The sequence below is a fragment of the Xiphias gladius genome, chromosome 8 (genome assembly GCF_016859285.1).
Source record: "Xiphias gladius isolate SHS-SW01 ecotype Sanya breed wild chromosome 8, ASM1685928v1, whole genome shotgun sequence".
Taxonomy (NCBI): Eukaryota; Metazoa; Chordata; class Actinopteri; order Istiophoriformes; family Xiphiidae; genus Xiphias; species Xiphias gladius.
In genome coordinates, this window is record NC_053407.1 from 20082199 (window position 1) to 20106037 (window position 23839).

The window sequence follows — 23839 nt, forward strand, 5'->3', positions numbered from 1 at the left end:
TACTAAAAGGGTAGTAAAAGTTACAGGTAATGTTTGAAATAAGTGAAAATAAATGATACTTGTTTAGTACAAGTGTGAAGTGTGTTATTTCTTGCTGCTATAAATTGTCTTTGTTGCACACAAAATACATCAAAAACAACAAACTTGTTATGACATAATGTAGATGGATGAGCTGAATTCAAAGAAATTGCCAGGGATTTAATTTAAAAAAAAAAAAAATTTTTTAATGTATATCCAGTCTTTCGGATGCTCTTCAGTATCTCCAAGTCCATCCAAAGTTCTCTAAATTACAGCCCATGTTGCTGTTGCTTTGTACCCACTGTCCTGTCAATGCAGCACCGTTTATGGTCACGCCTTCTTTCCGAATTTGCCATGCTTGTCCTTGTTCTTCTTGAATTTGCCGTGTTGCATTTCCTTCTTTTTCAGTTTCCCGTGCTGGGGACCCCCATTGCTTGCTGTCGCGTTTCCCCCATCCAACTTCCTCTTCTTGTCACTGTTGGGAGTAAGACATCATTACAAAACGTTTCTACAACAACCAAACAACCGCACAGTATTTCCTAAGATCCTGAATGTCACATTCACCTCTTTATGCTGATGACAGCCGTGTTCCCTGCTTTCTTCAACACCTGGTCCCACTCCTCATCATCTCCACGGATCCTGTACCTGCAAATACAAAAGACATTATTACAGCTTCAGTGAATATTGCCGTGATTCAAACACGCCTTGACAAATAATGACCAAGACCACACTCCTGACTTTATACTCACTCTTCCAAGTCCATTTCCTTCACTTTCTCTATATCCTGCTTGTGTCGCTCCTCAAACTCCTTAGCCGCTTCTTTCTATTAATGGAGGGAAAACCATTTCCTTTTTTAAGTTTCTTTCAAAACAGATACATTCTAGGTTTAGGGTTGCAACATAGTATTTTAAGTAATTAATCTGCTAATATTTTTTAAGAAGCGTTAAGTCTATAAAATGTCAGAAAATAGTGAAAAATGCCCATCAGAATGTCCTGAAACTCAAGGTTGTGTTTGAATTGCTTACTTTACTGACCGACAATCCTAAACACAAAGATATTAAATTTAAGATGATATAAAACAGAGAAGATTGGCAAATCTTCACATCTGAGAGGCTGAAACTAGCAAATGTTTGGCATGCCAGCCTATTAATTGCTTATTCGATCACTAATTATTTCTGCACTAATGATGTATCGCATATAACTGAGTGCTGACACATACCAGATCATCATTAAGGCTTCTGACAGTTGGCTCCATGGTAACATCTTTAGTGGTCACCATCTCTGCCTCAATTGCATTTTCTTGGATGCTGGTGAAGGCCTAGAATAGTAAAGGTGAGAACAACAGAAAGTACTAACATCATTGCAGTTGTATAAAGACGAGTATTATTAAAATTAACACTACATTTTCAATATAACTTCCACCATTTTATGTCAACTCACTTGCACAATTTTACGGATGAGACGGTTGAAGAGGCCCATGAGCTGCGAGCTTGGGAGCTCAATTTCCTTTTCTAGCTCGTCCACCGACTTGTGCTGCAACCCTATACCCAGCAGTAACGCCTGGAGAAGAACAGTCAACAGCCAATCAACATCTACAAAAACATGATTTTGGTCACGGGAAAGGGACAACTGGGGTTTCCAAACCAGCGGGGATGCTTACACATTGTGCTACTGAGAGGGAGAGGTCACCGAGCTGCTTGAGGAAGAACATGCGTGCCACAGCTGGGATCAGGTCCATGATGAGGTGGTAGTCCACCATGCTCCTGGAATACAACTCCAGACGTTTGAGGTCGTAAGGGCTGAATTGGGCTGCCAGCTCGGTGCTACTGAGTGCTGCGGAGACCAGAGACGTGGCAGATCAGGAATGTGAGACGCTGAGGAAATCTGATCAGTGTACAGGTAGAAGGGTCTTACTGCTCGTCTCCTCCTTGGACTTCTTATTCTGCAGGATGCTGAGTGCCAGGCTTGGGTGGAAGCTGCTGAATTGGTAGGAGAGGAGGGACAGGAAGCGCCGGCGGAAATCTAAGGAAAACGATTACTGTTATGGAGGACCATAGTAAGTTTTACAACAACCCAGGTCTCCTGAGATCGTGCAGGAAGGTTCACCTTTCCAGAAGGCAGACAGCCACTGGCTCTGCTCTGGGGCTTCATCTGTATTCAGCTCCTTCAGCATCACACAAGAGTGCTCTCCTGTCAGGTCGTTCTAGATACAACCACACGCACCAAAAATTACAGCATGTGACAACAGCGCAATGTACAGAAACATTAAAACACTAAGACAACATTTAAAAAAAATAAATACTTACAGGGGTTTGTCTTAAGTAGACTGGAGTATAACCTGCTTTCTTCCAGAACCTGTCAGGTTGAACAAAAGGTTTTCAACATTTCCAAAATCGTCAAAAAATATTACCACCCACCTCCCCTCTCCATATTTAAGGGCACTCACTTGAGCAGCTGTGTGGTAAGGCCATAGGAAACTCCCAAATAGTCCAGTCTCTCTGCTCTCCTCTCACTCAGCTTCAGCAGCAGAGGGGGGAGCTCCCTCCGTGGTGTGATAACCTCCTCCAGAAGACTGACAGCCTGGACAGAGTTTGTGTCACAGATGTGTCCTTTTAATCCGCCTCGTCTAAATTGTATTTTTTACACTTCATGTAGGGAATTTATCTGTCTCAAATGTTGCTCAATACGTTTTCTGGTTTTAATTGTATTACCTCACTGCTGACGGAGGTGATCTCATTGTGGTTCGAGTGTGTGCTCTCATCCATGGTGGGAAACTTGCCCTCATAGTACATCTGCAGCAGTTGGAGAGCTCTGGAGCCATAACCCATCTGTTGGACAGGTGGAGACCCCGTTACACACATGAAAGTTAATTAAAAGAAAAAAAAAACACAAAAAAAACTGGATAAACAGCCGAGGCCTTTGAAAGTTCTTACCCCCTGGTAGTCTGGATTGACAGCGATTCGCACCACTCTTCCTCCAGAGAGGCCGCCGAACTCCGGGTCTTGGAACTACAAAGAAAAGAGGGAACGATTCATGTTTGCACTGTGGGAACATGTGCTGTGATGATTTTCTGAAACTTAGTGACTGGTATGTACTTGTTCCGACACAGTCCATGGAATGAGATCACCAGAGGCCTTCTTCCCTCTGGAGAGGCTGTTTAGGATGGACTGCCGAGATATTTCTCCCTCCAGACACACCTGAGGGACCACAGACGAACAAATGCACGGGTGACTCAAATAAATTAAAAAAACAAAACAAAACAGTTTTGTCACAAAAACACAAGCAAAGTCTTAAGAAATTAGGCTGGAGCTCATGTGTGTTTGTGATTTTGGCTGTAAGATGCCATACATAAAAAGGTCGGTCTCAGATTGTTGGAGTCTGATCTCATTAAAAAAAAAAAAAGTAAAAGAAAGTCTCCTACTCCCAACTTTTTGCTTTCAAACGCACGGCAGCCGTTATAAAACACATAATTTCACGAGGGGTCCTGAGTGTCTTACCTGCACCACGGCGAGGACCTCAGGTAGTGAGTTCTGTGTGGGAGGAACAGGCGGCAGGAGGCAGAAGAGGTGATGGGCCGGAGCGTCGGACAACATCTGCAGGTCGTTGGGGGAATTCTGGAGCCGGAAGAAACAATGAGTCAGCAAATTAAACACAAGGATGACACAATGCTGTGTGTAAGACACTATGCTCACTGGATAAATCAGAATTATTTTATTACAAGTTAACTATCTCACCTTGTAGTGCGATGCCACATAGAGAGCCATCAGCCTCTGCAGGAACGCCTCAGATGCCTTGTGGTAACAGAATAGCGTGTCTCTGTTCACATAATATCTGCACGGTGTGGGATAAGGACCAAAGCAGGAAAATCGACAAATTTTTTCCGTTCCAGACTCAAGTACAGGCTGGAGGAGTGTGTCAAACTCTGCAGGTAAATCTGTAACCATCCAATATGCTGCAATTCAAACCTGATTTGAAGTTTTTAGATTTATTTGCGATTCAATTCAGCTAAGTTATGATCAAATTTGATATTTTTAATGCTGCATTAATTGGTCTGAACGGTTCTGACTGGCGGCCGTAAAATAAATTTAAGAAAAAGCAGGGAAACATTTTGGGCATTCCCCGAGGTTAGTAATATCTTTATAAATGTGTGAGGTGGATATGTGACTTAACGGGAACACGGAGACTGATTATCTGAAACCTGCCCAAACTTGTTTTTTGACAGCTGTGAGCTGATGCTTGAACCGATGGAACTCTAACTCTGGCTTGTATAAGTGTTCAAATACCTACTGGTTGATCTTAACCAGCATCAATCATCATCAATGATCATAATCAACGAATTATTTAAGGCAACTTTCAAGCAAAAACACCAGATATTCTCTAGTTCCGGCTTCTCAAATGTGAGGATCTGCTGCTTTTTCTTTGTCTTATTTGATAGCGAATTGAATATTTTTAGGTCTTGGACCGTTGGTCGGCCCAACCAATCAATCTGAAAACCTCAACTTGGACCTTAGGAATTTGTAAAAAAGACCTTTTTTTTCCAGTATTTTCTGACATTTTACAGATCAAATGATTAATTAAGAAAATACTTGGCAGATTAATCCATAATGAAAATAATCATTAGTTGCAGCCCTACTCTAAATGCTTGTGTTTAATAAAATGTGCCAACATAAACATTTTCATTTTAACCAGCACTGTTGTTTGCTCCAGCTAAATACAGGCTCAACCTCCAGCTCTATCAAAAATGTAGCACTGTAGCCTGGGTTAATATTAGGCTCGTTTTTTCAAGTTATGTGCAAAAAATGTTTTCGTTGTATTACTTCTGTGGATCGGGTGAAACAGGTGGGTCTAGACCAGGGGCAACTTTGAGTCTTTTACAATAATCAAGGATACAGGTCACAGGTCTGTGGAAGTGGGCAGCCAGAAATGAGCCTGGGAATGCTGAGACAGTCCAGACAGAGCAGATCATTCAGCCACTTCTCCACAGCGTCTCCTGGAGCGTACCGAATGGACTCGTGAAGAGAAACCTCATGGAGAGAGCGAGCTGTGCAGGGAAGGAATTAAACAGCAGTCAGTCAGATGATAGAGACACACTGGACACGCACACATAGTAAAAACACTGAGACACAGTATTTACCTGCTGCTAGCCTCGCTGTGTTGACGGTCCTGTTCTCTGCTGACATGCTCTGCTGACTGTCTGCACTCTGCTGCCTCAACTGCTGAATCAGTTTGAGTGAGAGCGAACGTCCGGTGCCTTCGTACCTGCAGAGACCAGAAATTAATATGTAACCTTGGGTTTAGGAAAATTGTGATGCACATTTTTTCATTAATTTTCTGACATTTAATACACTGAACTGTTAATCGAAAAAAATACTCTGCAGATCAATCGATAATGAAAATCAGCAATTCTCGCAGTTCAACATATAACCGTTACTGATCGCCTTTATTTCGTTTGTCTTTAAATCCATGTCACTCTGTACTTGGTTTTATAAATGTAATCCAGCTCTATTACTGACCCGTTGATGGTGGAGGCCATGAAAACCAGATAAGGCCCTAGCAGGTTCTTAACCAAAGGAAGCGGGATGGCTGCAGCCTCATCAATGACAAGCAGCTCAGCCTGGCCCAGTTTCACTGCATCACCTGGGTGGATGTACTGTTGGTCACAGGAAGAGGAACATTAGATAAGTGTATTTTATCTACTATTGTAAATGACAGGAAATTGAGACGACTGGTCTGGGTCTCGTTCACCTGAATCGTCTGCCGATGCTCTTTGAAGACGTTCACCCGCACCACTGCTTTGTTGAACTCTGGATTCAAAGACTGGATAATTTCGTAGTCAAGATGCTCCTACAAATGCAAAGAAGGATACGGAGTGGTCTGTGCTCAGAGCATCAAAATACGGTCAGCGATATAGAGAAGCAGCTCAGGCAGCCTACCTGGTACTGAAGAGCATCAAATCCTTTGAAGATGAACTCAAACATGGTGTGGAGGTTGTCGGGGCTCGGTGAGGTTACGAAGATATTGGAGTAGCTGTAAAAAAGTCAGGCAATAACTGACTATGACTGAAGACAATATAATAGACAAAACTGATATATACAGTATGGGAATATTATATAATTAATCTGTACCCAAAAGCTACAGCTCCAGCAACAGCCAGCCCCAGAGCTGCAGACTTGCCTCGACCACGGGCAGCAGTCAGAGCCACCGTGCTCCTCAGGGTCTTCTCTGAGATTGCCTCAATGAACTTCAGCATTGCCTTGGCCTAGAGGGCAAGACAGACCTTGAAGATGACAACTGGGACACCCATTAGCATGTCATTCTTCAGGAACACTTTCACGATAACTGCACTCCAAAGTGCCGGTTACTTGAAATCACAAAGTTCTATGAATCTTAGCGGTGCAGTCATCAATTATATTATACTTGGTAAATGTGTAAAGTGGCTTTTAAACGAGAGGTCCTGACCTGGTCCATGGTCCTGCAACAATCCACCAACACACCCACAGGCTGAGTGTCCTGAAGGGACTCTTTCAGATCCTTCAGCTCCTGTTCTCGTGGAGACAAACCGTCCTCCTGAGAGGGATGAGACAACTCGTCATGAAACAGGGAGCCCGTATCAAACAAACTTTATTCATTTGGCACTTTTCAAAAATAGTGGTCACAGTCTACTTGATAGAAGAGAGAACAGACAGAGAATTAAAAAAAGACAAGACAAAATAAAAACAAGGATTCAAATTGTTCAAACCACAAAATATCAAGTCATGAAATCAGGTAAAAATCCACTGAAAGTAGAGTTTTATGACATTTTTAAAAAAATGAACTGGTTTAGCTTCAGAGGGCTGTTCCAAAGTCAATAAGCATCAACAGGAATCACCTTTGAAACAGCCAGAGGTCCCTGCTTCCAAGACCTGAACCTCCTTTAAGTGGTAACAACTCATTTAAAAAGACGCTCGAACATGTAAAGTGTCGTCATGTATGTCAAGAGTAATGCTTTAATATTAATATTAAAAGAGAAAGAGAGCCAGAGGAAAGGAGCTAAAACTGGTGCAAAGTGTGATCTACACTTTGTACAAACAAGCAGTGAATGATGCTTTTTGCTTAAATGGGTGTAGATCTCTACTGTGCATATAGATTAGGGATGCAAGTATTAAGTACTTTTCTTATCAATAATCTATGACTTTTTTTTTTTTTTTTTAAGTGAAAACGTCTTTTGCAATTTCCCAGAGCCCAGAGACAACCTCATCAACTTGCTTGTTTTGTTTAACCAAAAACCCAAAACCCAGTGAGATTTCATTGACAATGATACAAAAGAGAGAAAAGCAGAAAATCATCACACTGGAGACGCTGTAACCAGTAAATCTTCTTGATTTTTGCTTCACGAGTGAGTTAAACAAATAATCAATTATCAAACTTATTGTAGATTAATTCCTTGTTTTCGAAACGACTAATTGTTTTTACTCTAATAAAAAGGTACCTGAGTCTTTGGAGGAACTGGCTTGATGTTTGCCACGCTGCTGGAGACTGGCAGGATGTTGAGTTGGTCGTCAATGACAACGCAGTTCTTGCAGGATGCAAGAGACAGAATGAACCTGGAAAAAAAGTCGCAGAGCAAAATGAACAATATTGCTCGATTGTCATCCCACTGACCAAAAATCTTCCACATCCCATAAAATCCTGAGGAGCAACTACCTCTCATTGAACCGCCCCACCACGTCCTGATGAGCCTCAGTCCTGTATCGAGCGTGTACATCCTGAGGAAAACAAGCCGCAGCAATCCTCAGCTATCTGACTAGAAGAGAGAGTCTGACATGTGTGGGGGTAAAACATGGTGGAGACTTACCATGGTCATCGTGTACAGCTGCTTGAGAGAGTTCATTGTCCTCAGCAGTATGACCACTATCCCACCCCCTTCTACCGTCTCCATAGTTCTCGCCAAGAGGTTGGGAGTAAGAGCTTCAAAGTCCTGTGTGACAAGTAAAACGACAGAAATAAAGCATGACCACACCTGATATAGTGAGCACATCGACTTGATCTTAATCTCCAGCCGTGGTTCCCAAACTTTTTTCCCCCAAAATTGTGACCCCATGAAATGAACTAATGCTTCTTGCGACCCGTCTTCTCAGGCTGCATGTGAGCTGTGAGCCGGTCAACCAAAGGCTGAGTTCTCAGAGGAAATAATGAAAATCAAAGACAGGTTTGAAAAAAAAAAAAAAAATAGTTGACCTTTTTCACTTTTGCATCCTGTCAATCATCGCACAACGCCCTGTTGTGAGACCACCCGTCCAGGGCCCCAGAGTATTGAGACTCACCTGTAAGACACACATGCCGTAGGTGTTTCCCAGGATCTTGTGGGTCTCGTTGTAGTAACAGTAGCGGATGTTGGTTGCGGCGACGAAGAGCTCAAACGGGTCATCCTGATTCAGGTTCAGCGTGCCTGTCTTGATCTTCTTCTGCAGCTGTCTCATGCGCTTCTTGCGATTGCTGTTTCGGACATGTCCGACAAATCAAACCCACTTCTCCTTTTTCATGCAACAAATGTCAAATGTCCAACTCTGTGAGGACTTTAGGCTCACCTGCTGAATCCTAGGTCTTTCTTGTAGCACCAGAGCACAGAGGGTCGAGCTCTGACGGTGGCTTTAGACAGCATGTGGTGCAGGATGACGACCTGGATCAGAGACAGATGTAACTGGTTCGATGCTGAATGCAAACAGACTCATGTGACTGACTTAAATCGATAAAAAAGAATCTGAGACGGATACATTTGCAGAGGAGAACAGGGGTGGAATTTCACCTGATCTCTGCCACGATCTCCCACCACCACAAACATGGTGCGATGGTGCAGAGCGATTCCATTCTCTATCTGGACCCGGATCCGGTTGTCTACCTTCTTGCGGACCGTTGCCATCGTCTTCCTGCTCCTGAGAGAAATCAGAGAAATCAACCACAATTACGTAAAGACAATGAACAGAGTGTGAGTAATATACACTGCGAAATGAGCGGTGAAGTTGGGCCAATGAGGTGCTTGTCAGCTAAGCTTGAGGTGGAGGGCAGGATCCAGCCAAAACAAACGCGAGTTCATCTAAAACCTGCCACGAAGCGAGGAAGAAAGACCGAGAAATCAACGCGCCATTTTAAACACGCAGCGTCTCCAATTTTACCTTCTGCTGCAGACAAACTGGTCGTTGTTTAATCTTCACCAAAGCCCAATAAGTGGAAAGCTGAAGTTATACGCCGGCCATCACGTTGTTGATACACTCACGTGGAGACACCCGTTCATGGAGGACCCCCGGTGTGACGTCAAACATGCGCGACATTCCTTGCAGTCAACAGTCTGTTCACTGAGTTTGGTCTGTCGGGCTGATTATTGGAGTATTCGATTGACAACTATTTCCCTTGCAGTTTAATCGTAAAAGTCATTTTTTTAGGCAAGATGGTTAAAATTTCACTGGTTATGAATTCTGTTGTGCAGAGTTGAAACGACAAGTCGATTGATCGATTTTTTCGGATGACAAAATTAATCAGCAACTATTTTGTTAATTGATTCATTATTGGAGTCATTTCAAGCGGAAATGCCCAAATCCAAAAGGATTTCCTGTTTTCTGTAATTGCAAACTGAATACTGTGGGTGTTTGAACTATTGATAAAGACATCTGTGATGGACAGTTTTTGCCATTCTGACATTTTACAGACCAAACAACTAATCGATTAATCAAGAAAATCATCAGCAGATTAATCAATAATGAAAATAATCATTAATTTCAGCCCTACTCAAATATGAATATTTGCTGATTTTCTTGATCCTCTATTATAGTAAATTGAGTATCATTTGGTTTGAGATTGCAGGATGGACAAAGCAATGAAGACCCTAATTTGGGCTCTGGGAAACTGTGATTGGCATTTTTCACTATTTTATAACATTTTGTAGACCAATAATTAATCATGAAAATAATCAACATATTCGGTTATATAGAAAATTACCGTAAGTTGGTTAGACCTGTCCAGGTAAACTAATGGAGATGATGGTTACGGTTAGTGGTTGAGGTCAGGGTCCAGTTTCAATGTTTTAGGTTAAGAATAAATGATCCCAATGGTAAAGTCTGCCTGGGAAGATCAGGTCAGGGGCAAAAAAAATTTCTCAGCACCACTCGAGCACCCACTTGTCTGTGGGAAAGTACAAACCAACTTTCACGATGAATTTCAAAGTACAAACTTCATGTAATTTAACATCTTTCAGAGCAGTTCGCCAGGCTGTTGTTGACACTGTTAAAAAAGGGCATTCTTGCAACATTGAAGTTACACTGCAAAGGAGTCGTAGTGAAAAAACGACAAATAACACACTAAAGGAAAAACAAAACTCAAACTGAAATTGACACGTGAATATCAGGAAGCAAGGCTGGATTATGAACCAGGCAAAGCGAGCATAATCAGTGCATTTGGGCCCCTGACCCCCAGGGGTCCAAAAAGCCTAATGTTTACTCCATATCATCTGGGTCTACAAATGTGATTAATCTAAAATTTGTTAGAAATATGCACCACTGAAATACTCCATTCATCCAGGACCATGTTGCCTCGGTTTTATAGAGGTATCAAAATCTCATTTTAAAACCTTAACTGCTGTGGTTTAAATTTAGCTGATTTGTCGTAGAGTAGTGTTTTACCAAACTGCTTGAAGTCTTTCAGTTTGTGACGTTATTTAAATCACAGAAAACATCGGGCAGGGTCGTACTGTTCAATCACAGGAGAAATTTAAATCTGCCACCAACATTATCGGCATTATCAATAAATGGGACCTCTTATTTTCTAAAGCAATCGGTTGATTGTCTGGGTGTATAAAATGCCAGAAAATAGAGAAAAACACCCTTCATCATTCCCTGAAGCTCAAGTTAATGTATTTAAATAGGGCTTTCTGCCTTAGCAACAGTCAAAAATCGTGAAAAAAAATAAAATATCGACAAACTATTAATCAGTTAAAGATGGCTGTCGATTAATTATTTGTTAATCAGCTAATTGAGTACTCTAGAGTACTGGTTGGTTCCTGGGCGTTTTAGGAATATTGACATTGCTATGTTTACTGGGGGTCAATAGAAGTCCGACAAATGCGTGCCCCAGAGCCCCCCCGGGAGTTTTTTACCGCCATGTCAGGAAGTCTTTAGTGAAAGGTTTAAGCAGAATACTGTATTTATTAATTCCATTTTAGTAGCCTTGCTCCGGTAGCCATGGAGTGGTGGTTGATATCATGGTTGAGGCAAAGCTGAAGTTCTGTTAGGAGATATTTAGATTGTGGTTCTGTTTCAGATAAGAGCAAATGCCTTATTTGGACCAATAAGGGTGCTACTTATCAAACCGTTGAATACATGGATTTAAGTCTAGTTCACACATTTACACAACAAATGCTGCTGACGTGGTTGAAAACATCTGACAAACCAGGGTAATATTTGTAAAGTCATGCGCCTGATTATTTTTCAGTCTAACTAAAAAATACAATGCTAGAACTGTAAATAAAATGATAAAACGTATACCATGACAGCCCTGAATTCTGCAATTTAAATAATAGAAAAGAAAAATGTCCACTGCAGCATTAAAAACTGTCTCTTTTGTGAGTGAGAAATGACAACTATAGAGAGCAGAAACTCAAGGCTGAACCATGGGTATGCAACACAACTTTATTGAAACTCTTGAAGCAACATCAACTTACAAACAAGGAAATGGGAGCTCATTGAACACAAAACGCTTTTTTTTTTAGAACCAAAATGACAGAAAAACTGAGAAAGGGGATCAACTCCCAAGGATTGGACCAGCAGTGGCAGGTGCATTTTTTTTATACAAAAAAATAACTTATGAAATCTTTCAAGTTTACAGGAATATTGTAACACATGGCGCGTGTAAATCGATGATTGGATTTACAGCTTACCATGTGTTTTAGACTTTATATGATTTAATATTTCCAAATATCAAAGCAGGCATTACTTTGATTGAAGAGACAGGAGAATACCACTGATGAAGAACAAACAAAAGAGAACATGAATGAGCTGGGGCAAATGCATTCTTGAAATTTGAATTTTCAGTGTGGTGCAAGTTAAATCAGTCACAGTCATTATGAAAGGCCTTTTCAGGATCGCATTGCCTGAGTGCTGCCTCTTGACACTCCTCTGGGTCCCTGACCAGCTCCACGCTTATAGTTCTGTTGGTAACCGTCCTTGAGCAACAGGGAAGAAAAAAATAAATAAATAAATAAAAAAATTTAAAAAATGACATTTTAGAAACTACTCCAACAGGCAGCAAAGATCACATAAACAAAGCCAGTGTGAACTCTGAATGCTTCTTTCATACCCTCTGATAATTCCCATTTGAGTAATCCCGAGGTGTGTTGAACTGAGTCTGTCCATAACCAGAGTTTGGAGTGTTGGCGAAAGGAGGACGATAACCATCATAGCCACCTGGAAAACAACAAGACTTCTAATTTACAATGTTCCTACTGAGATTAATAAAATAATCTCAGACTTTAGGTCGGGCTTGGTAACGTTTCTGTAACATTTCATATGGCAGAAATCTGAATTAAATGCTGTCAGATTAACATAAAGGCTGCAGCAACATAGGATGAAATACTCAAAGAGATTTAAACGTTCCACCTGCTTAACATCACTATAATAAACGTATCATCACTAATGCAAAGAAAAAAATCTTTCATAAAATTACTAGTGGAGCAGATTCTCTATAACAAAAAATGTATTTCCCCTCATAGAGAGGTTGGGGGGGAAAAAAAAAAAGTACAACCACAATAATAAGAGTTTTTTTATTTATCTATATATTTATTTATTTATGTTTATATATTTTTTCCCCTTTTTCTTAAACTTTCATTCATGCCATCTGAAATTATGAATATCCAGCGCACAAGCAAATATGAATTAAAAAAGGATTCCAAACTTTGCTTTTGCTTGTGCAGTTCTACATGATAAAATAAGAAACTAGATTATCCAATAAGTGATGAAACTGCTGAGAAATTTTTAGGGCTGGTCTTCCTTGTGCTCACAATTGTCAATTAAGGCCTCAGGGGAAAATGCGTTTCAAAATCCATCATAGATTCACCCTGTAAGAGAACAAACACTTTTCTTCCTCTATATCAAATACTTTCAGACTCAGTGCAGCCACAGCTCTACACAAACCTTATGGCTCTTTCTGTTAAAAGGTCCTGTCCTGTCTGAATAAAGCGGAGACATAACTGAAAAAAAACTGCCAAAAATTAATTTCTTTAACTGACAGATTAAGACAGTGATGGCACATAGTCCTTGTCTGAAAAGGGCTTAATTGCCGATAACTGATTAACTTTTGGCTGTAGATCCTGAGCTTACCTCGGAATCCATTTGATGAGCCCCTGTAGCCATTGATCATGCCCCTGGCATTGCGGGGTCCACCACGAGACATGCCTCTGCTATTGTAGAAGGACTGAGCCTGCCTGCCGAAGCCTGGGCCCTGCTGGGTAGGCTGCTGATGGCCTCCTGACTGGTCTTGGGAATGGAAGGCACCAACTACTAAAAAAAACAAAACAAAAAAAAACAACAACATGGGAGTTGGTTGCTGCAAAAACAGATGTGAGTCAATCTCCAGTCCTAGTTGAACATACAGTATTTAAATAAAGAGCAGTTTAACTTCAGTGTAATCTCAGGAAGACAAGTGTGGCACAATCAATCCAGTGAGTAAATAAAAAGGGGGGGGGAATCTGCCCACCAGACTGCAGCTGTTCTGACTGCATGTCCGCCTGCTCCACAGGATGCTGCGACTGGCTGCTGAAGGCCTGGTTGTAGCTGTTCTGGTACTGGCTGGCCTGGTTCAAAGCCTCTGTCTCATTAGCTGGCGGGACTGGGGCATTGAGGTTGAACACCTTAGGGTAAAAAAAAGGGCCACATTGTGGTGAAGCCAAAACCAGAGGAAAGGTCACAGGCTCATTGGGAGTAAAGTCCATTACTCACTATTTCCTGGATCTAGCTGCATGACTACAAAGCCATAAAACTGCAATGATGAGAGGGCACTTAAGGACTTCAAAAGCAATTCCTACTGGAAGTCACTATAGCATTTCTATTTCGACACAAAGTGCTGCAAACAGCTGCTTTAGCTTTACGACAGGCCAGATACTCCAGTCTCTGCAGAAACTTGATCTTTAAATGGTTTTAATATAGATACTGTTATATGGGTAATATGGGTAACTGTTCCGTAGGTTTAAATATAAAATAGGGAATAGTGCCATCACAGTCTTACTGTCTGCATTGACTGGAATGGTGCTGCATTGACATTGATGCCACCGCTGTGAGGAGCTTTGGAAACAGGCTGGAAAACCTGCGTTTGAGAGGCAGGGGGGAGAGCTGTAGAAGGGGGAGGCTGCTCCGACGACAAGGACATTGATGTCTGTTGAAGAGGGGAGACACAATACAAGTTGATGGATTGAAAGATGATTTCATGTATTTCTCCCTTTTCTCAACTTTCATCATCAGTAAAATATTAGATTTTTCCAATACAACTAAATTCCACGTATAACACAGTTTGTGACTCTTGATTGTGGAAGAAATATAAGTTTAATTCAAAAAAGCACAGTGTTAAAACTAAAAAAAAGTTGTTTAAAAAAAAAAAAAAGAAAAAGAAAAAAAAAAAGAAAAAAAAAGGAAAGTAGAGCATGGTGTACCTGGATGGGGTCGATAGATTCTGATGAGGGTCGAGGATCTGGTGTGTGTGAGGTCTGATACATGGGGGGCGGTGTTGGAGAGACAATGGGGACCTGTAAATAGGAAGAGCAGAAATTAAACATGTTCTCCATTTTAAGATTTCTTCCTGGCGTGTACCCGACCAGTATTGTCTTCTCATGTTTGGTTACTTACTTGTGTGGGCTCAGGCTGGACAGGAACAGTGTTAGGTTGCGACAGTCGGGACTCTGGATGAACTAAGAACATTTGAGCATTGCATTTTAGTCAAAGAGAAACTTTCACATGAAATATTTGCACATCACATGATATTATAACTGAGTTCTTCTTCGTAAAACCCACCGGGAGGACACACCATCTGTGGTAAGTCCATGTTCTGAGCGGGTTTCATGGGCTGCGCTGATACAATAGCTGGGTCAATGGGCTGTCCATCAAACTCCAGCATGGAGTCCTGAAAACGGAGAAGTAATCAGCATAATACTAAAACATCTAGTAAACAATCATTCCTAGCCCCAACTCCTCACCTGCATAAAGTTGTACGTTCCCTGCATCTGTGCCATTAAGTCCTGCACCACCTGCTTCCTGACCATGGGGTCAGTAGGTGGCACAGGAGACGCTAAGTTCATGGGGTGGGTCTCCAGGGCAACTGGGGGAGCCGCGGGCTGCACAGGCTGCACGGGCTGCACAGGCTGCTGCTGTTGCTGCTGTTGCTGCTGCTGCTGCTGCTGCTGCTGCTGCTGCTGCATGGCACTAACTGCCTGAGAGTGCAAGACAGACAGAACAGGTGAAAGATGAACATAAAAAAAATAAAAAGGAGGACAAAGGAAAAGTGGCTCAGTACACATTAGGTAATACCTGCGGGTTTAAGTTCAGATAAACAGTTGAAGCACAAGTGCCGATGACTAAATCTGTAATATGAGTATCTCAGTGTAGAAATATTTTCACTGAATTTATTCTGTATGTGCCCATAAGTCAGAGTATGAAACTGTACTTACACACGAGTAACAATCTGACCAATCTGAGAGGCAACATCCTGCACATTAAAACCTCAACTAGTCAATCACAAGCTGCAGACTTATTTCAGGGGATCATACCATCACTAGGTGGCGCTCAGAAACCCGCCCCACAGCTTTCATTCGAGAAAGGGATCTGCCTGTATATACTATACACTCACCAAGCACTTTATTAGGAACACCTGTACACCTGCTTATCCATTAAATTATCTAGCCAGGTAATCGTGTGGCAGGAGTGCAATGCATAAAATCCTGAAGACACAGGTAAGGAGCTTCAGTTAATGTTCACATCAAACATCAGATTGGGAAAACAAATGTGATCTCAGTGACTTTGACAGTGGCATGACTGTTGGTGCCAAACTCTACTGGCACCACTCTTTACAACTGTGGTGAACAGAAAAGCATCTCAGAATCAACAACACATTGAACCTTGAGCCAGATGGGCTACAACAGCAGAGGACCACATCAGGTTCCACTCCTGTCAGCCAGGAACAGAAATCTGAGGCTGCAGTGGGCACAGGTTCAGCAGAAAATGGACAGTTGAAGACTGGACAAATGTGGCCTGATCTGATGAATCTGGATTTCTGCTGAGGCACACAGATAGTAAAGTCAGAATTTGGTGTGAACAGCATGAATCCATGAACCCAACCTGCCTTGTGTCAACAGTCTAGGATGGTGGAGGTGTAATGGTGTGGGGAATGTTTTCTTGCCAAACTTTAGGCCCCTTAATACCAATCCATCATGGTCTGAAGGCCTCAGCCTATTTGAGTATTGTTGCTGGCCATGTGCATCCCTTTATGGCTACAATTTCCCCCCTTCCAATGGCTACTTCCAGCATGATAATGCACCATGTCACAAATCAAAAGTTGTCTCAAACTGGTTTCATGAACATGAAAATGAGTTCAGTGAACTTTATTGATCTCCCCATTCTCCAGATCTGAATCCAATCCAGAATACCTTCTGGATGTGGTAGAATGGCAGATTGGCAGCATGAATGTGCAGCTGACAAAGTTGCAGAAATGATGTGATGCAATCATGTCGACATAGACCAGAATCTCAGAGGAGTCTCTCCAACACCTTGTGGAATCCAGGCCACAAAAAACTGAGGCTGTTTTAAGAGGCAAGGGAGGCCCTACCCAGTATTAGTATGGTGTTCCTAATAAAGTGCTCAGTGAGTGTATACTGCCTGTAAAAATCATTCACCACTCCCTGAAGGAACTTTTAATGTTTTATTTTTAAATAACTATGAATGATAGAAGGTTAATTCATATTCTTTAACAATGCACAACAGAAAAATAATGTTGACACTTATCACAACATTGAGGTAAAAAAGAATTGTAAAAAATTGAAGATATAGAGTTACTGGCTCCACCATGAGCATCGACACAGAAGCGTAACTCGGTGATAAATGAGATCAACTTAAGCATTGATCATGCAGTGTGTCAATTTTGCAAACAAATGTTCACGACTATATCTATAGTTAGCTGCATATTGTGTGTACAGGGTTCAGTTCATTTTTTCTACCGACACCATGGCATGATCAGCTTTCTGACCATGTGGCTGCTGCCATTACAACTATCAATTGCAGGATTGATTGTGATCCAATTGTCAGCGAGATTGCAAACATGGACGACAAATACTTGCACTGTCGCCATCAAAGACAAAATTTAAAAAACTTTCACAACAAACGATCTGATATGATCAAAAACTGATATGATTCACTGACAAATCTAACCTGAATATCACATAACCAGGTTGAACATGACATGGAGAGAGGAAAATGCAGGTGTCACATACCAACACTAGTGGCAACTCAGCAATACATTGCTTACTCATGCTAAGTGCATCCACCAAAGTGTTTACAGCTTGTTGTTTAATGAAACATTTTACTATTTTTGTGGCTGCATCTACAGTAGCAAAAATATTTCACATAGTCCCAATATTAGCTAAAGATTGACATTCTGCGTTCAAGTTGCAAATAGTTTAACTTAAAATAAAATGTCGTCATATGAAACAAATTGTTTATGTGACCAAGTCCTACAGGTCATGCCAAGTTTGACATCACTTGAATTGCTGCCTAGTTTGTTGTGATATTAACTTCATTTATTGCTTTCGAGATATGCCTGTAAGAATAGGGTTAGCTAAAACCAGACTTATCAAAATGGAACTTCCTTCTTTAAATGGAAGTAATTCAAAGTTAGATTGTTTTTAGGATGCAATAAAAATTCAAATCAGAAAAAACTAGGCAAAAGATCACCAACACAAAAAAGGGAAAAAGTAAAACTTCAGTTCCCTAAAAACAACATCCCTTCAGCATACCTCTGTTTCCGTGGTCCACTCATCCCCCTGCTCCTTCTCACTGCTACTGTATGTGCCGTCTGGAATGAACTGTCTATTTACAAACTGGAGGTGGAAAAAAGAAAAGAAAGAAAACGTCAGCACAATGCTAAAAAAAAATAATGAAATCAACCCCAAGACTTCACTGGTGAAAGGAACATTAATCTCACCTCTGTCGTTTCCACTGCAATGGGCTCTGTGAACTCCTCAATTATTTCAGTTTCTGTAAAGAGAAAAACAATTTAGAGAATACAATGCTGCTCTCTTTATTACTTGATTACATTAAAGTTTTAAAAATAGTCAAGTTTGTTGCAGAATGACTTCAGAGTGGCCCTGACCAGGATCAACAGCCTGCTCTTCTGCTTCTGACGATTCAGCTGCTGCTGCTGCTGCTTCTGCTGCCGCCGCCGCCGCCGCTCCCGCCGCCGCCTCTTCCTCCTCTTCCTCCTCACACACTCCGTTTTGGTGAGATGGAACCTGGTCAAAATACCCGCTCAGCAAAACCTGGTCCAAAGTCTCTTTCAGTGCCTTGTCTAGCGGAGGAAAAAAAATAGTCAGCATTTAATTGGAGAGTCAAGTCATGAAAGCAGACATCCAATCAGCATATTCACCATGTCACAATTATCAAACTAATATTTTGTGAGCTCCAGTGAGAATCAGGGTGGGATCAATCATGGTGGGGTAATGTTCTAAGCTGTTGAACACAGATTTCACAACTCTGCTTGCAAAATAGATCTGTACTTTCACAAGTGACGATCCTCTCTTTCTAGAGACCTTAAAACTACTTAGCAACATTCAACCAGTCACTAAGATGACAATTATGAATCTAAGTGAAGGGAAAACGTTAAAATTCAGATGACTCTATCGACCAGATCTGGATGATGGTACTGGGGAGAAGGGAAATACATGAGGTTACGTGATCATTTTAAATGTTCAGCCACCCAGACTGCACACACTACAGCAATCAAAGCCAAACATGGTGCTTTTATTTGGTCCCAAACTCAACACTGTGCCCCGTGACACACACCAAATTTAAATATCCAACTTTAAGTCCCTAAAAACATAGTTTCAAATGTTCGTATTTCTCCGTAACATTCAAAATGATTAAATAAGCAACAAGAAACTAATCTCAGTAAAAAACATTTAACACAAAATTTTCATCAAGATGAAACAGTCACAGGATAAACTGAAAACTATGGCACATCAAGATTAATTCCTAATTTACCCTGATAGTGGCTAATGGTTCTTAAACTGGTGACTGACTGGATCAGAAATATGCTACTATAACAATCATGACTTGCTATTTACTAGAACACACTAGAAAAGCTCAAAGCTAGCTCAGGCATTTCCACTTTTGGCCCCTTCAGGCAAAGCAGGTCAGTGTCATTTCCTTTACTGCCTAGTGCCTGAGGCCAACAAGTCTGCTGCTGCCTGAATAAATATCACCCTGAGTCACCAAGTGAGACCTCCTTACTGAGGTGAAAGGGTTGGCTGGTGTCACTACAGTGAACTGGGTCACCAGTATCCTAATGTGGCTCCACAGATCTGACCAGTGGAACCACAGGCGACAGGGACGCTGGCACCATGCCCCGCTGCTGAGTCAGGATAAGCCCATAGCGGACTCAGCCCCAGAGCAGAATGCAGCAGTGCGAGTCCCTAGGCCAGACCGCTGAGAATGCAGTACGCCAATATGCCCAAACCCTGATTATTCACATCACAGCCCTGCATACATGCTGCATTAACAAAACACAATGCACATGCTACATTAACATATTAAGACTGGTTTATAGGCTACAGTACCTTATGACAAGAAGATATTGTTTAGAGCTTTTGCCATCTGCATCTACCTTGCCTTTGGATTACTCAAAAGTATGTGATAGATTACTTATGGCCGGCTTTTTATCAAAAGCCGGCTGACTGCTTTGTCACCAACCATCTGATAAATTGTCCTGCCAACAATTTTCACCACCAGCTGAGCATCTAAATTAAGCCAGTTTCTCTTGAATAATGAAACTACTTTTATTTAAATTTTATTTTGCAATAAATTACAGAAAGGGTACAATTAAAAAATATTTTCAATGCTGATTAATCTGCCAGCTATTTTCTCTGTGAATTGATTAATTCATGGTCTACGAAATGTTGTTAAATTGCGAAAAATGGCCATCATAAACAAACAAACAAACAAACAAACAAGCTACGATCAGATTGTTTATTTTGTCCAGCCAACAATCCAAAACCCCAAGTTTACTATCATCAGAAAAGCAGCAAATTTTTTCACGTGTGACAAGTGGTAACGAGGAAATTTCTGGAACCCTTTTCTTATAAAACTGACCTATACAATAAAGTGATAATCAAATAGGGTAATTGGGTAACTGTCAAGTGACTAATCAATTCATTGACTAACATTTGACTTACATGTTGTTCCAACCACAGCCTTGTCCTTCCCTTCCAGCAGGTCCCAGAGGTGCACAGATGCTTCTTCATACTGGTCGGCCAACCTGTGGGTGTAGAGATAAGTTGCATGGATCATCTTGTTAAAAAAAAAAAGAAAAAAAAAGTGTTTTGCATATCAAATTAATCTAGATATAAATGCCTTACACCAACCTGACGTTTCGGTCACGGTCTGGCCCCACTAATTTGTAAAACTCATCAAAAGCTGTGAGATCCGCATCTGTCAGCAGTGGTGAACCACCAACTCCCTGTTTCAGGTCCTGCCGCACAGTCTCTTCTCCCAGCCGGTCTAGGAGGAACTGCAACTCCAGAATTGTCTTCAGCCTCCTCTGCTCTGCCTCCTCCCGCTGCAGCTGCTCGCGCCGCGCAGACTTCTTCACCACCTTCTGGATCTGATGATAACAAACATTAGCCACATAAAGCCCAGTTTTTACCACTCAGGACAGACACCATTCTGAGGGAACATTATTAGAAAACCAGAGTCAGCCTTACATCTTGTCCCAATGCAATGAACGTCTTCTGCAACTCTCGGGCGAATTCCAAGTTGTTCATGACTTCCTGGTATTTGGAGAGGGCCTCCTAAAAAAACAAACAAACAAACAAAAACAAAAAAACAAGGGGAAATAGACATTTCACACATTGCTAAGTTGTAAATTCTTTGTAAAAATACCAGGATTATTTGTGTTTATGTACAGAATGATGACGGCTCAGTGTACCCACCAGCTGGTCCTGATTGAGTCGCTCCCCTTTATTCTTCCTGACTTGATAATCATCCAATTTGCTCTGTGGAAGACCATCCAAAATGCAGCAAACAGTTGAGAAATTTAAATCACACATTGAGTGGAGAAATTCTTGTTGACTCTGAGTGAGAGATGTCGCTACATGTTATTATCAGGAAGGATCTGGAACAAATGACTTTTTCATAGTCCTCACCTTTTTCTTCTCCATGTTGCGCACCTTCTTGTCGATGACACAAAGCACTTGCTTCAATACTTCAGACTGTCCACCGAGTGCAAAACTGCCCATTGACCCTGGAGCGGATCCCACATCTGGGCTGGCAGACTGCACTGTCCTGTTTGCATTCATCGCTGAGGGCATCTAGAAATGGAAGTATGCAAGGTTAACTTTCAATGGCAGTAAAGGGGGACTTTGCCTCTTTGTACTCTGCCAATTGCTTTCTCAGTTAAATTAAATCATTTGGTCTGTTAACTGTCAGAAAATAGTAAAGATGCACTGATTAGATACTCCAGATTGGTATCAGTGCAGATACCTTTTTTTTTTTTTTTTTTTAAAAACAGTGCCATAATACATACCATGACATTAAATGAATTCATTGAAAGCAGGCCCCTGACTCAGCTTTTAGTGCCACAGCAATCCCTGGCCTAATGTTACCTCGCATAAAAATGATTCCAATGAATCTCATGCAGCAAAGTATACAGATTTTAAATCTGAGTAAGAGAAAGCACTGGTATTTGACCGGTAACCGGTAACACAAGATACCATAAGTTAATGTAACAATGCCGATATCAGGAGAGAAAAGGCTGGATCAGTGCCTCCTCAGAAAACAGTAAAAAATATCCATCAGTTTCCTAGAGCTCAAATTGACATATTCAAATTGCTTGTTTATATCTGACAAAAGTCCCAAAAATCAAAACACCAGTTTACTATTTGTTGCTGATTAATTTTCTGTCAGACTAATGATTTAAAGTTGTGTCAGCTCTACATGAGATATCATCTGATTGCATGATACAGTGGATATTAATTGATCAAAAAAATTAATCTGCAACTATAATGATAATTACTAATTGCAAAAATGCCAAACATTTGATGGGCCCAGGGTCTCAAATGTGGCAACTCGCTGCTTTTCTTGGTCTTAAATCATAGTTAATTACGTATTTTTGGGTTTCTGGTATGTCGGTGCTACAAAAAAAAATGTATTTTAATGACATCACCCTGTGCTCTAGGATATTGAAATGGACATTTTATGATTTTTAATAGACAGCGTCCATTAAGCGATCGGAAGATTAATCAATGACGAAAATGATCGTTTGTTGCAGCTCAAAAATAGATTTAACTGATACCGTAGATGTCACAGGAATCAAATGTCACAGAGAAGTTAACTCTGTATTGTCAAAAGGGAAATATAATATGGGGAATAACGAAAGGTGGGATGTAATAGCTCAAGCAGAACAGTGCAACAATGTGCTACAGGTGCTACATTATCAGTATTATCTAGATGTAAAGGATATATAAACGTGAGGTTTACCTTAGTAACAAAATAAATGTACCACTAAGACCATATCCCCAAGCATTTCATCATAGCAGCTGGCTAACTTTAGTCCAAACTGTGTGAACAAGAGGGAGGACATTTTTTTGTTTAACTCTGTAGTATCTCCTTATCATTATATGCTCTCTCTAGCATGGGCTACAAAGCTGTGTCCTCGGCTGACGGCTCTGTGGCCCAGTGTTGCCCGTGCAGTGCGGTCAGCTCTCGTTGTTTGGTAAACGGCCCTGTCCGTTAGCACACACCACTGACTTAGCATCCTCACGCACTGCTAGCTCCAGGCAGCAAGGCGTGCTACCCAGCAGCCGGCCGGGAGCCTCGTTCCCTCGGCGGCGCGACTCGTCATTCACCCACCTTGATGTTTTATATATCCACAGGGGAGCTTGCTAGCGAAATGTACGAAACGGCCAAGTTGTTATTATTGTTGTGTTGCTTTATTTTCTCTTTCACTCTAGTGTGGGATCCGCCCCGCCGGCCTCACCGACAACTGAGACGGTTCGAAAGACGGAGAAACTCTTTATAAAGGCGGAGGTCCGTTTTTAGCTGTCAGGTATATGCCTGACTACATAAACTACAAAACAACCTTAGTAAAGCATCGATTTATTAATAACAATATTCCCATATACAACACAGAAATATTAATTCAACTATTTAATACCCGATCAATCTTGCGACAATTAAATAGTCTAATGTTTCTATTTGTGGTTAGGCAAATTAGTCCACAGCCTCTTGGCAGAAAATCTGCACAATCATTAGCTTTGATTAGGTTATGCTTTCTCCATCCCTGTGCCTTATACAGTGTCTTTCTGCAATAGCTGTCCATTCTGCCTCAAGCACTGTGTTGGTACACAGCTGTCTCACTACACAACCCATCAGTCATCATAATACTTTTGTTTTAAATTGCACAAAATTCAAATACAAACTTTTAAAGCATAGTCCAAGTGTACATTTTCAGCTTACATTCATGGTGAGCAGTGTTAGAGGCAGCAAAAATGAACAAATAAACAAACAAGAAGAGAAAACAAACAAAAAAGAGCAAGTTAACATGTGAG

General features: G+C 41.2%; 2 protein-coding genes across 6 annotated transcripts; both read right to left on the reverse strand.

Annotated features, from left to right (window-relative positions):
* Positions 1 to 133: 133 nt before the first annotated feature.
* nat10 (N-acetyltransferase 10) lies at positions 134 to 9390 on the reverse strand. 2 transcript variants are annotated; one of them, XM_040132086.1, is made up of 29 exons: positions 9171 to 9372; positions 8804 to 8930; positions 8586 to 8677; positions 8322 to 8493; positions 7853 to 7975; positions 7702 to 7763; positions 7487 to 7601; positions 6478 to 6585; positions 6144 to 6277; positions 5952 to 6045; positions 5764 to 5862; positions 5532 to 5668; positions 5153 to 5277; positions 4909 to 5059; positions 3753 to 3849; positions 3516 to 3632; positions 3114 to 3215; positions 2952 to 3026; positions 2730 to 2846; positions 2465 to 2598; positions 2325 to 2373; positions 2125 to 2221; positions 1933 to 2040; positions 1679 to 1851; positions 1459 to 1578; positions 1238 to 1336; positions 768 to 841; positions 583 to 663; positions 134 to 493 (listed from the first exon to the last, which is right to left on the reverse strand). In XM_040132086.1, the coding sequence occupies exons 2-29, from the start codon at positions 8915 to 8917 to the stop codon at positions 349 to 351; spliced, it is 3114 nt and encodes a 1037-aa protein (XP_039988020.1). In that variant the 5' UTR covers positions 8918 to 8930; positions 9171 to 9372; the 3' UTR covers positions 134 to 348. The 2 variants fall into 2 exon arrangements, with proteins under 2 accessions (XP_039988020.1, XP_039988021.1); XM_040132087.1 differs by having other exon boundaries at positions 349 to 493; positions 9272 to 9390.
* A 2265-nt stretch (positions 9391 to 11655) lies between these two features.
* On the reverse strand, positions 11656 to 23304 carry caprin1b (cell cycle associated protein 1b). 4 transcript variants are annotated; one of them, XM_040132753.1, is made up of 18 exons: positions 23142 to 23304; positions 21437 to 21601; positions 21224 to 21286; positions 20996 to 21082; positions 20651 to 20895; positions 20468 to 20550; positions 18391 to 18585; positions 18223 to 18275; positions 18035 to 18118; positions 15227 to 15460; positions 15045 to 15153; positions 14880 to 14941; positions 14687 to 14779; positions 14266 to 14412; positions 13738 to 13891; positions 13362 to 13538; positions 12343 to 12449; positions 11656 to 12208 (listed from the first exon to the last, which is right to left on the reverse strand). In XM_040132753.1, the coding sequence occupies exons 2-18, from the start codon at positions 21599 to 21601 to the stop codon at positions 12122 to 12124; spliced, it is 2145 nt and encodes a 714-aa protein (XP_039988687.1). In that variant the 5' UTR covers positions 23142 to 23304; the 3' UTR covers positions 11656 to 12121. The 4 variants fall into 4 exon arrangements, with proteins under 4 accessions (XP_039988687.1, XP_039988689.1, XP_039988686.1 ...); XM_040132755.1 differs by having other exon boundaries at positions 20657 to 20895; positions 23142 to 23303; XM_040132752.1 differs by having other exon boundaries at positions 13362 to 13541; positions 23142 to 23303.
* Between the last annotated feature and the right edge of the window lie 535 nt (positions 23305 to 23839).

Bases quoted from the DNA above. Each gene is read 5' to 3' on its own strand.
- caprin1b (XM_040132752.1), bottom strand. From the start codon at position 21,601: ATGCCCTCAGCGATGAATGCAAACAGGACAGTGCAGTCTGCCAGCCCA. The intron at 18,276-18,390 runs GTCAGGGCCACT...TTCTCTTTACAG, and splicing joins AGAGCAGGCTGTTGATCCTG to AAACTGAAATAATTGAGGAG. The intron at 15,154-15,226 runs GTGAGGAGTTGG...CTCCGTTTTCAG, and splicing joins GAACGTACAACTTTATGCAG to GACTCCATGCTGGAGTTTGA.
- nat10 (XM_040132086.1), bottom strand. From the start codon at position 8,917: ATGGCAACGGTCCGCAAGAAGGTAGACAACCGGATCCGGGTCCAGATA. The intron at 6,278-6,477 runs GTCAGGACCTCT...CTTGCCCTCTAG, and splicing joins GTTGCAGGACCATGGACCAG to GCCAAGGCAATGCTGAAGTT. The intron at 3,850-4,908 runs GTATCCTTGATT...CACACCGTGCAG, and splicing joins CTTCCACAGACCTGTGACCT to ATATTATGTGAACAGAGACA.